Raw genomic sequence first — 15,000 nt, forward strand, 5'->3', positions numbered from 1 at the left:
AAATATGCCATGAAAAAAAAAAAAAAAACATTACTGGTGTGCATCTTTAGACAAAACAATGGCACTGACATACTTTAAGATTATAACAGTGCAAGTTGCTTTCAGTTCAGACAGCTCAAACATGCAATTTAGTTTGGGACTAGGTTTAAACCTTGTCTGTGAAACCGGGGGCTAAAGAAATAATTTATAAAAAGTCTTACTCACTCCAAACTTTTGAACGGTAGTGGTATGTTTCAGAGATCATACCCAAAAACTGGGCTTGACTAAGCCTCATATCTTGTTTGTATGTGTATTTTTGTGATTATGCGACTTCCTTCCAGGTCTCTCCGGGTTCTGTGTTTCTGATGCGAGTTGTGGAAGACTTCATTCATCTAATTGGAGAGGCTCAGAAGCCGTTCCAGAGCTTTCTGGTTGTCACCAACAACCTCAGTGAGTTCCCATGGCATCTACCCAGTAGTGCCACAAATAAAGGTCATGTTGTCCTGCAGTGAACATCTTTTAAAAGTGCTTCTGTGAAGCGTTTAATATTTGAACTTTCCAGACTGTTAATCTGTCTTTCTCTGGTCCTGTCAGTTATCACCATCCAGCGAGAGCCCGTTTCGGCTGTTTCCAGTGACATCAACTTCCCCATGAAGGGGAGGAGAGGGATGAAAGACTGGGCACGCTCTTCAGACGACAAACTCTTCATCCCCAAAGAAGTCTTTACCTTGTCCTCCGATGGTGAGTGATGCAAGATATGGTGTGTCAGTGCATGAACTCTGACATGTTGAGCAATTGTGCTCTTGTGGGTAATACAAGTTTAATTCCGGCTCGCTTGTGATTGGTCAACCGCTTCGAGCGCATTTTGGAAATGTCACGCCCCTTTCCATAACAGTCAGTTTCAACACACTACTAATGCAACTCAACCAGGCCTTGCCCTTTTTTTCTTTTCTTATCTTTTTTTTCCCTTTTTTTTTTTTTGTATATGCCTTGGGCAGGAATTATTTAAATGAGGAATATTGTGATGCATATGTTCCCGGAAGACTACAATCAAGGCATTTCAGGGAGTTCAGAAAGTGCTTATACTGACATAGAGAATTTGTGCTTTGTTACTTTGCAGATCTTTTTCATGCTCAAACCGCAACATTACACTCTAAAGAAATTTAAAAATGTAAAAAAATAAAAAAAATAATATCATAATAAGTCATATTTAAATGTGACGTGTACATACACGCTTTTGGTTTGGTGTATCATGGAATCAATTTAAAGTAAAAATGGAACTGGTAGTTCATTTTTTCATCATAGTAGGTTTGCCCTCACAAAGTCTGTGTTTTTCGATCGTCATGTAACAGTCCTCGTACAGTATGTGAGTTCCACTGCATCTCTACATGCAGCTCCATCATTGTTATTGATGAGATCCTGGTGTCAGCAGTGGCTCTCTGACTATCCCGGCAGGGTTCAGCTGCTTAATGTGAACTGTTCTGGTGTCCTAGTATGTTATATGACTCTCTTCCCTGTCCCATTTGACATTCTTTAACATCTTTCTCTTGAATCTTTTACACACTGCAAAGTTTTGGGTGTTGCAACCATATTTAAATGTGGGAATGAGTCACCTAAATAAGGGCATCTAGCAGCGACAAAATACAGTTCCAAAATTGTTTGAAATTGATAAATATGGGAAGTGTTTTCACCTCTCGCCTTGATTAGTTGTTACATTTAGTGTATTATCCTGAATATGCATGTTTATATTGTTAGTGGCTGCCACGTAAATTATACAGAAAGTTGGAGTTAATGAACGGGACAGATCTTAACCATAGGACTGAAAGTATCGCCTTTTAGGTAAAATAATTCACGACAGAACAAATTTGCATATTTACAGAGCCCATAAGGGGACATGGTGCTGGAAATGATAGGAGAAAAAATTATATTTTTTACTTATGCATTCACTCTCTAAACTTTGCATTCCCTCAAGAAACTTTACATTTGCTCGCAACACTTTTGTGTTCTCTGGTAAGTTATTGCATTTCCCCGAGAAATTTTGCGAAAGCACTGAAATACAGTTTTTGCTTTCACTCTCAAAAGTTTTGCGAGTTAGTTTTACAAAACCTTTGTGAGAGAATGCAACATTTTGCAAGTAAATGTAAAAGTATTTTTTTTAAATAAAATGTTTCCGCCTACCTCATATTTTGCCATTTCTATAGAATCTTGTTTCTGCCACAGAATAAAAAATAAAAAAGGTAATTGCGACATTTTATCTCACAATTCTGACTTTTTTTTTCTCACAATTGCGAGTTTACATCTCAGATCTAATATGAAGTGTAAAAATAAACGTGATATAAAGTCACAATTGTGAGTTATAAAGTCGCAATTACATGTTACAAAGCAGGGCCGTGCACAGACATTTTGAAGGGCAGTGGCTTAAACCAAAAAAGGGGGCACTATAAGGAGTTTGACTGACAACATACAAGATGGTGACCCAACCCCCCTCCCCTCCCCCAATTTGAGTTTGACCTATAAACTATCAACTTAGGGATTATTAAAAGTATATTAATTTAGCTAAAGTATTTGTATCAATACTATGTGTCTTTTGTGCTGGTTTTACCCCGTGTGTAGGCTACCTCCTTGCCACCTCATACATTAATACGATTTTTAAACTAACGAACCACCTTTATGATTTATTTTCACACAAAATCTGTTGCTCCATCAATTTTCAAACATATATTTTTCTGCAATCATATGTGAAAAGCAAATGTTAGGGTGTTCCTTTAGCCCCATTGTAACCTAGCTAATATACTAAGGTACTATTCATTTAGATCAGTGTTAATTTTGACAGCAAATTTTGATTTAGTCTTAGTCTTTTGACTAAAATGCCATTTAGTTTTAGTCATATTTTAGTCATCTGAATTGTTTTAGTTTTAGTCAACGAAATACAATAAGGTTTTAGTCGACTAAATCTACAGTAGATTTAGTCGACTAAAATTTAATGGGTTCAGTGTTAAATTGTAATGCATTAATTTAGAATTTCTCTAAAATGTCCAAACCCATTATATATTCCCGTAGAAAACATCTATTAACCTGATAATATTAATAATTTTTAAAGTTTGAACATGCAATACAGACACATATTTAGCACTGTGACATAAAATAATATCTTAAAGTCTTACATACATCATTCTTTATTCTTTCAAGCAGACATATTTATTTGTCTGAATTAAATCTAATTAATCCTTATTAAAGCTATTAAAGAGCAGTGAATGCTTTTCTCTTTTTATTTTGTTGTTTGATTAATATTAAGTGCACAGACGGCATTAGGTTTATTACGCACTGTCACTTTAAGACCGAGTGTGCAGATCCAATTGCACTGATGCACATCCGATGTTCTCACAACTGTACGTTCTGTAAAGACATAACTGACTGCGTTGAAGTGAATAATCTCCAAAACGGACATTTAGACATAATGATGTGTGTATTTGTCCATTCAGACGCGAAAGAGAGCTCAGTTCAGTCCTTGCGCGCTGCTCTGTCTATGTGCAGGGCTGCACGCGTCGGGTTGTGTGTGTGTGTGTGTGTGTGTGTGTGTGTGTGTGTGTGTGTGTGTGTGTGCACGCACAGAAAAAAATACAGAATAAGGGCCATTGCACACTGCGTTTTTTCGTCGGCTCTGAATTGTCAAAACACCATTCAAACTCCATTCAAACGGCTGGCTACGGTTCGATTAGATTTTTACCCGATTAGATTTTTTTTATGACGGACGAAAGTTTCGGAGGCAGTGTGCAAGTGTGATTGACATAACGTGAGGTCGTATTTATTTTTTAAAGTGCGAAAATTCTGGAGCGATAACATAACGTTTTTATGGAAATCCTCTGGAGGGTTAGGGAGGTTAGAGGGGCACCTCAGCTGATGAGGGCAGAAGGGCAGTGGCTCTAGCCACCGGGCCACCCCCCTGTGCACGGCCCTGTTACAAAGTCAGAATTGTGAGAGATCTTTTTTTTTCTTAGAATTGGACTTTATAACTTTAGAAAAAAGTCTGAATTTCGAGTTTATTCCTCGCGCAGTTGCGACTTTAAATATCATGCAATTCTGACGTTATATCTCGCAATTGTGACTTTATTTCTCAGAATTGCGAGATGTAAACTAACAATTATGAGATAAAAAGTTGCAATTACCTTTTGTAATGCTACAAAAGATGCAATAAAAATGTTTTATTCTGTGGCGGAAACAAACTTCCAAACATATCCATGTCCCCTTAATGACTCTTTAGGTATTAGTAAAATCAACCTGTAAAATTATTTTATGTTATCTATTGTTAATTTGACATTTGCCATTCAAACATCTTTCCCCATTCAAGTATTTACTGCGCAGTTGAACTCCTGTACACCAATAAATAACCAAATCTGTGTGTACAGTACAGAAAAGTGTGTAAAGTTGCGTTTAGCGTGTGGCCTTACAGAACTGAATGGAATTAGTCAGCGGTTTGGGAAGAGACAGATAACACGGTTGAGAGAATTGAATAAATGGGCCAATGAAAATCATAGTGATCTGCCAGCATGACAGGCATTCACTTCTCAGACTTCTAAGATAGGGAGAGAAAAACCCCCAAAAAACGAGAGATATTCTGCCGGAGAGAAGAAAAACACGGGATGTGGGTGGAGAAGAGCTGGTTTGAAGTTTGAAGAGAGTGCTGAATGAAATGGAAAAGAATCAAAAGGACATCAAAGAAATGACCATAAATGCTAGTGTCTCGTCAAGTGTCTCAACAACTCCAGGCTAAACCATTACGGACCTGTCTACCCGTGGATGACCGCCCAGCAGGAAATAACAAAAACTTCCTGTCCCGACACACTCCCCTTTCTGCCCACTGCCATCGGAGATAAGATGGCTCCCTGGGCAGAGCTTTGTCCGGAACGCTTCTCTATAGAAAGGAGGAAAGGTTCATCATGGTCCTTTCTCAAAATAGCTTTGTTAAAGTGATAGCTCAGTGAATAGAGGGAAAATAGAAGTCAGGCTCCATTCAGACCAGACCATCAGGGCTTGTTGTGTGATTGTCATAGTTTAACATGCAGTCAGAACCGCTGTGGAGCTGATTGGCGTTTGATTTGCCGATGCTGATGAGAACTGCAGTATCGCTGAATGTGTTACGTCATCTCTCTTTTGACGTCCCCGTTCTCAGTGAAGGGGTGATACACGCCTCCCTTTATTCATTCTTTAACAGCAAGCTGAGCTAAACGAGTCCCTTTTGTTGGTGTTTTGAGGTTCTAGACATTGAATTATCTGTGTAAATGGCTGATGCAAATTTTTTAAGGATTTATTTTTAGCGCATGATGTTCCAAAATAGCACTTCCATTCAATTTATTGACAGAATAATTTTCTAAATTATATTATTAGGTAAGATTATACATATATACAGTATAAATATATATGAATTATCTTTTAATTGTATATTTTTATTTTCATTTTAGTTTAAGTTTTAGTCATTTTATTATCTGCTTTTATGATTGTGACTTATGACTGAAGATTGTTATTTCAGTTTTAGTTATATATATATATATATATATATATATATATATATATATATAGTCAAACCTAAATGTATTCAGACACCTTGCTATCCTAACTTACATAAATGAACTATAGTGTCCTGCACCCACTATAAAAAATCTATATATGGTGTCTGAATAATTTTTGGTACTATATATATATATATATATATATATATATATATTGTATTTAGCCTTTTTTAAATGTTACAAATAATTGAAATAAGTTGAAACTGAAGTTGAAGTGCTAAAATTACTAAAACTAAAATTGAAATAAAATCAATTTAAAATGATAATAAAAATCATACAAGCAGATAACTAAATTACTAAAACACACAAATAAAAGCTAAATTCAAATGATAAAAATAATACAGAATAGCATATAAGTAATACTAAAACAACACTGGAACATACATGAAGAGAAACATTTTCAGATTAATTTATAAAGTGCATTTCACAATAAAAATTATTATTGTGTTAAACATGTATTTTAAAAAATGATCTTAAACATATATAATAAATAGTCCACAGTTCTAAACCATAAATTACATTAGAGAGGTACAAATGTACAAATTATACATGCTAATGAGATCACGTTATCACGTTATGATACTCCGTTACAGGCATATTCTTTTGCATCAGAGAGTATGCATATTGTGTTCAGTGATTTTAACCAGCTCTATTCAAGCTCAATTATTAAACCTTAAATTGCATAATGTCAGTGGACATTGCAACAGTGATTCAGCCATGCTTGCCTGAGTTTCTCTTCATAAAATTTGCTGTAAAATCCTCCGAAGTGCCTCAGAACAGGTCTAAATGTTCGTTTCCCATCTCCGACTGAACTTTGAATAGCTGTGAGGACCTCCATTGCCACCTGAAGACAATAGAGCAATGAAATATGGACTTTAGGCTCGTTACATCACCTATTACTGTATCGCTTTCACTTCCTGTCCAAAGTATGTCCTCCACAAGTGAAATATGATGGCATTTACTTAGGTACGAGGGAAAAACATTCCGAGGAGAAGAAGAATTGGATGGGAGTGAGGAAGGATGTAGAAGAAAGAGGTCCATGATAAATAGTGTCTGAGAAAAGAACAGATGATGAGGTGCGTGTGGAGGCAACTCGTGCAGAGGAGAGAACAAAACAAATGATATGAAAAGCAGAGAGATGAAACAAGGGTACGGAGCCAGTGGGGAGGAGTGGACAGATGGCCTGGGAACAGAATCGGTTGTCATATCTCTACGAAAGTCCTCTTTTCTTTGTCTTTTAAATGTCAAGCTATGCACTGACTCTCTCTAAGAGTTTTCTTAAATGCCGTTCTTTTATATTCTGCTTTGTATTTGTGGTTCACTCAGCTGGAGCTGCTTATCATGGTCATATGTTTGTTCTGATGTGATCCTTCTCCCTTCATATTTGAATACGAGTATGTGGATAAAAGGAATGATGCTCTTATGTATTCACATTTTATAAAAAAAAATTGAATTAAAATGATTTAGATGCACACACACGCACACACACTCACACACACACACACGCACGCACGCACACACACACACACACACACGGAAAGAATATGATTACATTGTACTAGATTGTTGCAACAAAAGATTTATTCTGATTCATTCAATTGAAACTTTTATAAATCAATCAAATCTTTTTTTTTAAGAACACACATTTTAAGATTTTTTCCATCATTTTAAAATATGTTTCCTGCTCTTTATAGTTTGACATATTTGCGACCCTGGAGCACAAAACCAGTCTTAAGTTGCACGGGTATATTTGAGGCAATAGCCAACAAAACACTGTATGGGTCAAAATTATCGATTTTTCTTTTATGCCAAAAATTATTAGGATATTAAGTAAAGATCATGATCCATGAAGATATTTAGTAAATTTCCTACCTTAAATATATCAAAATTTTATTTTTATAAGTGGATGCAGCACAATCGCCAACAGAAATGGAAACCTTTAAAGGCGATTTTCTCAATATTTCGATTTTTTTGCACCCTCAGATTCACAATAGTTGTATCTCGGCCAAATATTGTCCTATCCTAACAAGCCATACATCAATGGAAAGCTTATTCATTCAGCTTTCAGGTGATGTATAAATCTCAATTTAAAAAAATGGACACATAAGACTGCTTTTGTGGTCCAGGGTCACATTTGGTCGAGTTTTCATCTGGGACATTCGACATTTCAAGTAATATATTTTGATACTTTGACCCTTTTTGTCCTGTAGAATCAGACGACACGGCGTATTTTGTGATCGGAGCAATCCTGTACCGCACCCTCGGCTTCATCATGCCCCCACCAAAGTAAGTCCTTCAATGTGTGTGAATGCGTGCGTTTGCGTGTTTTTATATATTTTCGAAAGCTATGTCAAGGACACTCATTCTGTTACTCAGCATACTTGAGACCATGGACAATTATCAAAATGTGAACCTTCAGGGTTTGAGTGGAACAATCATTAAGCCTGTTTTAATCTGTCAAGAAATGAATTTATATGACTAAGACTAATCCTTATTACCCTTTATATTATGATGGGAGGTCGACAGTTCATATGGTGAATTCAGGTTGACCCATTTACCCAGTCATCTCAATGCCATACTGTGCTCTGTACTAGTTTTAGACAGGCAGACTAAAATGGGCATACAGTGCTTTCTGTTCCTAGAATACCTCCTATTCCTGTACTACCTGTTAATCCCATGATCCATGCCATGGATATCCTAATGTTGTGCCCAGGGATGTGGCTCTTAAAACCTCAAATGATCCACGTCACACGGCTTAAACACTATAGCTGGCCTGCCTTATCAAACTGACTCAGCTGTTCTCACAGAGATTGACCACATGTGATTAAAAATGAATTTTGAAAAGTAGTTTTCAATATTTGATCTATTTTTCTGTGTTCAGTTGATTTATAATATCAATTAAATTATGCAATTAAATGTATCAAATTTCGCTATTGTTATCATTATTGTTTTCTAGTGACAATTTAATTTGCAATAGGGCAGGTAATAAAATTTAAATTGGGTTTTTCCAGTTATATTAGTTTTATTTTGGTCCTGACAAGTTTTTATCTTGTCAACATAACTACTTTTTTTTTTTTTGATTCATTGAAATAAAAAAGATGCATTGTGACAATAGACCAATTTTCAGCCGACGTCACAGTTACGTCACGGCGCTAGCTGGTGGCAGAACAAAGGGAAAACTGGAGGCGGCAAATACAAACCAGCACAGATTCGGCTACAAAATAAGGATCTTAAATTATTCTTCTTATTATTAAATGTCATCTTGTTGTGTTGTTGGGTGCAAGAATCAATGAAAAATTAATATGCTTTATCTGCAATTTTTTTTTTCTAGAAATATTCGCCTCATTAAAATTGCACCGTAATGTCCCTCTTTACATTGTCGTCTTCTCGGCGCTGGCTAGGCAGAACTGCAGATCGTACCACACAAGTCTTGTACATGACCATTCAGCACATAGTTATAGGCATCTAAAGATTTACATGCCCTCCGTTTCTCTATCAGGTAGGTGTAGAAGTCAGGCCACTCAACCGGAGGTAACGTTAACGTTAATCCTGTCAGATCCTCAATGAGTGTACGGGTCGGCCAATCTGGTTCCGTCCGATTAAAATTAACTTTTGCAAATAACAATCCTGGTCCTGGACAGTGAGTGACCTTGCACATTAAGATAAAATCGGATTTTCTCCAGTCATTGTTAAAAACAAGCTAACAAAACTTGCAGACTTTACGTTAGTGAAGCGGCCAGAGGGATCGTTCTGCCACCACTTAAGCTCCGCCCACATAAAAACGTCACCATGTTTACCAACTGAAAATTGGTCTATAATTCAACTATTTGACTAAAACACAAATGCAATTGAGGAAAATATGACAAAATCTCATATGGTGTTTTTTTAGGAGCTCAGAATTAACAAGGACTGTTTTCACATGTATTTTGTTCATATTCTTACAGTCATGCATCATTTGCACTTTGAGTGTGGACATAAAGGGTACTTATGGAAAATAATCATGCCACGCATGGTTAGGGCAAGTGTAAGACTTCTTTTTTAGATATTCCAGTGCAACTGTGTTGCCTTTGCCCTCAGTCCAGCCACTTCTGAGAGCCTCTCTGTATTGAGTGTAATTAGGCAGATTCGTGCAGCTGAAACCGGGGGGGCATGTCTTGTGTCCTGCTCACTGAGCATGTCAGCGCTCTCAACCCTGACGAGGAACACAAGAGTGTGGCGACAACCGCTGCTTGTGTTTGCTTCTGTCTCTATTGTGAGCCATGTTAGAGGTCCTCCTATCCAGGTCATTGCTCCTCACTGTGGTTGATTGTGACGGGGCTTGTTGAATATGTATGGGATCAGGGCTATTTGTTTGTTTTTAGTCTGCTTTTGGTTTTTGTCTCATTAATTTTCTGCTCAGAAGACACATCCTTGCTCCCACTGGCCCAGAGGGAACTAACCTGCCCGATTTGTTTGTGACAGAATGTAACTCCATGTGACCCAACTCCCACGCACGGATTCACAAGTTTTATGTCTCTCCATAACACACACACACATACACATACACATACACTTACAATTACTTACACATACACATACACATACACATACATACACACACACACACCAAACCTGGATGGATTTGTTTAGCGTAGGATGGTCCAAAATAGCTCTGCCATGGATTTAAAAGACACAAACACACAGACTCGTGCGCAGCGGCACTCAGCCATTGTTTCATGCTCTGTCATTGAATACCATCCTGGGTTCTGCACAATTCACAATTCAGTTGAATCAAATTGAATTGAGGTGGCATACAGCATGCAGAATTGACCCGCAACATAAAATTGAGTTATCAAAAATACTGGGTGACCTATACATCTTTTTTTTTTTTTATCTTTTTTTTTTTTTTCATTTTGTGTCAATTTCTCATTTAGGTAATTTACATTTAGGCCTTTGGCAGACACTTTTATCCAAATAGTTGTCAAATACAGTTTAAAAAAGAATGTGTTCTCATGTTTATTTTTGTTGTAATGTGCTAAAGGTTTACTTTTTTTTGTTTTCTCCCCATGGTGTGATTTTTCATGAATTGTATTGAATCCAATTAGGGTCAATTTAACCTGAAACATATAAATCGTACTCAGAATTTAAACATACAAGGGTTAAATTTACTCTCTATATTACTCTAACAAAATTAATTAAAACAAATATATAAAAAAAAAATAGTTTAGAGAAATATTGAAGAAAATAATAAGTGTCTAAATAGTTGGGAATAAATATGCAGAATTAGTCAAAATGTATGATGTAATTATGTTTTGACACACAATTTGTAACTTATAAACATCCTCTGTTGAGTGACTGTTGGATTTGTTTGAATTTCAGTTTCAAATTTCACTATTCTGTCATTTAATTTCAAATTCCAATTGAGCATCCTGTGGTTTGTGGCCGTTTCAGTCTTGAAGGGAGACCGTTCTTAAAATCTGAATGTTGCTCAACCCTGATACCTATCGATAGATGTGAAATGGAGTGTGAAGTCGATTTTGGATCTAACTCGCTCTATGTTCCTTCCTTCTAGAGATCCATTCGTGATCAGCTCAAAGATTCTGACAGTGACGGTGCGTCCCTTACCGAAACCAACCGAGCCCTTGGTATCAGTGGAACTTGCACCTTTGCTCAATGTAAGTACCTTATGCTTTTTATTCATATTTTAATAGGCATTAATATTAAATGCCCCACTTCTACAAACCATTACATATTGCATCATAATATTTTTTTGATGTACCTTGTGTTAACCATACTGTATCACTGCCGTTCTTAAGTTTGGGGTTGATAAACACATACAGATAACTTCTGTCTTTTTATGTTTTCATATTTCCCCTTTTTGGTCTAACTGTACCAGTTCTTATGACCCATAACCAATGCACGTTCACTCATGCTGACAAATTGCCTCTGCAATGGTGTGTGCACAAACTTCTAGCACAGTGAGTCTATTTGAACACCTTAATCAGGCACGAAATACAGTTCTGTTACGATGACCCTCTATTAATAATCCTCTGTTATGAATAGTACATCTTTAACAACCCCTAAAAACACAGGACATAAAGTACTACGCATAAAGGCTCTCAATATTTTATACGGGGAGAAAAAAAATGTAATAAAAATACACCCGCAAGGATTTATGCAAAACGCGAAACCTGCAGATTGGATTGTGCATCAGTGCAGATATCAGCTGTGCAGAGAACACTGCCATTGTGATGTTCCCCGAGTCGCCATGGCAACCTTTACCTGCTATCTCCTCCATGGAAGCGTGAGTTTTGGGAATGCGGGAGTGGACGTGATCCATGAATGTTTTCTATGCACACGTCCCTCGTCACACTGAGGTCGTGCCCCGCTCAGCCGTGGTCCTGGGTGAGCCCCATCTGTGAACGAAAGACCTTGGCGGGGGTCGGTGTCCAGATTGTGCAGCGGTGCCCTGGCCACAGATGTTTGGAACATGAGGGGTTGGGTCTGCGCCTGTGTGTTGGGACTTGTCCTCTCTATGTGGACAGCTGCTCTGAGACAGCCTGCCTGAGCCATCCTGACCCCCAGGGGATGCTGGGAAATGGAGGCGGTGCACTCCAGATGTGTCATTGGCTGGCGCTCTTCCCCATTCATCAGTCGTAACACGTGTGTACGGACGTCTGTGCCAGTTATTGATCGCCCATGTCATCCGACTGTCAGTCATTTGAGAGTCAAAATGAAATGATGTATTCGGTTGCATGTTTTGTTTACCACCTGCGATGACAAAAATGCTCTGTTCATTTGTTCTCATTATGAATGGGAGTAGGAAAGCCATCTGTTAGTGTCTCTGATAAGTTCATTCGAGCCAGTGGAATGGCCGAGTCCATACTGGACACTTAAAACTTGCCTTACTAGACATTATTATAATGGTCGAACAGCTTTGCGAATGTTTCTGGACTCTGTGGAGGGGACTGTGACCGTGTCAAGCATCTGTCATTCAAACAAGTATAACTCTGTGTCAGCTGTCAACATGTGACTCAATCATTTGATCCAATCCAGTGTGTGGCGTTGCTTAACCACTTGGGGGCAATGAAATGTTTAAAACAGAGCGAGTGTCTGTATCTCGCTGAGCCTGCCCTCATTTGAAGTACACAACCTCTCTGAGACCACAGAACAAGACATAATTGCCCTCTGATTCTGGCAGCCGCAATGGTTGTCTGTTATACCCCTGAAGGTCAGAGGTGATCATTGTTCAGGTCACAAGATCCCACATGGGATTCCTCCTTCTAAAAATACATAGTAGGCATAACTTGAGCAGAGACGGATTAGTCAATTATACCGGTTGATTCGCTGAAGAATCGATAATGAGTTGTTCATCCAGATATGCATCACTGAACACTGATTAGAGCCTCACACTGAGCATCAGCCCAGACTCTACCGAAGCAATGAATTAAGATTAAGATTTTTTTTCTTCTTTTTTAAATTATTCATCTGGAGTTTGCACTCAGGCCTCAAGAGAAATTATCATTATTATTATTACTATTTTTGTCTGACAGTGTTATATATATATATATATATATATATATATATATATATATATATATATATATATATATATATATATATATATATATATTTATATATATACTTTCATTTTTCCACATTTCATTTTCAGGGTTACGGTTGTCGGCACGTCACTTAACAATAGTGGGTGTCACCTTTCAAACTCGATTTCTTTGGTCTTCTAGTTTATTAAGTCATTCTCTTGAGCTTTAAATTATGGCATATTCTGTGTGTGATCCCCTACTATAGTGAAATACAGCAATTTCTACATATGATTTGACAGTTTATTTTAAGGAAAATGAAACATATAAAAGGTGTGCAATCATACCTGGCACCTAGATGAACACTTTACAGTTAGTTTTATGACTGTAAGTCATTCTCTTTAAATGCTATTGAAGTATATAAAAAATGTAAAACATTATAAAATCAAATTATAAAATTGTTTTCTTTTAATATTTGATAATACTTCATTCATTCATTCATTCATTCATTCATTCATTCATTTTGTTTTTGAAAAAAAAAAAGAAAAAATTGTCCGCACACTGGAACTGGGTCTGTATGTGGATGAAGGTTCCCTATCATTCAGCACTTACATAAAATCCCACCCCTCTAAAATTTGGACAATTTAATCACACATGATAACATATATTCATATGTGAATATATTTGTGTTATATAGCAAATCATTGAGTCAGAAACATGATACAAACACATTGTTCGTTAGGTTTCAGGCTATAACAACACGTTTCAAATTAACGCCAATCATTGTTTGTTTACGGATGCCACCTGGTTTGATATGTTGATATAAATCACATATGTTCACCCTCCCTTCACACACACAAATGCATACACTATTTATGAAATTTCCCTCTCTGCTGTACTGCCATGCAACACTTATTGTCTTGTTTTGGAGTCATTCTTAACTCTTTCTGTCTTCTTTCTCCTCTAAGGGCACAACAGATCCTCAGTGTGTGGTCTGGGACTACGGAAACCCGTAAGTCATGCATCTGCAACCCCCTCCACACACACACACACAATCTCTGTCAAATGATTCTCACTGACATACATTTTAGATCTCTGATTATTTATTCAACCCAGTTGAGAGCATATTGACATCAGTGTTTGTATTTGCAACCATAATGAGTCCCCATGATGAAGTCTTTGACACCACGTTAATTGAATTAGCGAGATGAAATAAGCGTGTCATTCTTCTCACCTCAAGCGTCAAAGTGAGAATTCGACACCCAATTCCCAGTTTTCAAAACACAATGCCTTCAATCTCATGATTTGATTTGATTGTCTTGCGATGCCATTCCCATCCAAAAAACCTGTCAGACGTCACGACAGGAGCTTTATTACCGCATTGTCTTCAAAAAATGAAACAGTGTTGCTTTTCCTGAGGGATCTCTATGAATTGACACACACGCTGCGTCCTATTTCACTCAGTAGGTTCTTATAAAGTGAGTTCAGGCACTAGGTTTTCAAAACTGCTCCCCCTACTGGTAGAACTTAGTATTAAGCTTCTCTCAGCCTATATATGTACAAGAAAATGTCAAACAAAAGAGTTTTTTTTCCCTGTTTTGACTGCATCGTGAGCTCTTGATGATGTAATTCTGTCTGTTGATATGCTTTGGTTGCGTCTTTGTGCCTGTTTATTTAGAAGCTTTGAGAGTCGCGCATGTATTCTAGTTCACGCTCTGTTTGTATTTGTGTCGGAAAACATCTGCGCTCGGAGTCTGTTTATATCGGGGAGGAGCGATACAAAAGACTTTTTGAAGCATCACAAATAAGGTGAGAGAGAAGAGGACAAAGAGAGACGCGAGGCAGAGAGACGCGGGATACATTCACACTGACAGCGAGTTACTGTCGTTCTTTGACAGTGAGCAAAAGAGACTGTTGCCACAGCTTGACCTTCG

General features: G+C 37.4%; 1 protein-coding gene across 20 annotated transcripts in view; it reads left to right on the forward strand.

Annotated features, from left to right (window-relative positions):
* The window catches only part of adgrb2 (adhesion G protein-coupled receptor B2), a 346,370-nt gene that overhangs the window by 224,056 nt on the left and 107,314 nt on the right, over window positions 1-15,000 (forward strand). For all 20 annotated transcript variants that reach the window (XM_056249712.1, XM_056249721.1, XM_056249717.1 and 17 more), the window contains 5 exons: window positions 321-429; window positions 574-720; window positions 7,757-7,832; window positions 11,098-11,200; window positions 14,035-14,078. In XM_056249712.1, coding sequence (XP_056105687.1) covers window positions 321-429; window positions 574-720; window positions 7,757-7,832; window positions 11,098-11,200; window positions 14,035-14,078 — 479 coding nt within the window. The remainder of the gene's footprint in view (window positions 1-320; window positions 430-573; window positions 721-7,756; window positions 7,833-11,097; window positions 11,201-14,034; window positions 14,079-15,000) is intronic.

This window comes from Rhinichthys klamathensis, unplaced genomic scaffold (genome assembly GCF_029890125.1).
Source record: "Rhinichthys klamathensis goyatoka isolate OS25496 unplaced genomic scaffold, OSU_Roscu_1.1 h1tg000060l_1, whole genome shotgun sequence".
Lineage (NCBI taxonomy): Eukaryota > Metazoa > Chordata > Actinopteri > Cypriniformes > Leuciscidae > Rhinichthys > Rhinichthys klamathensis.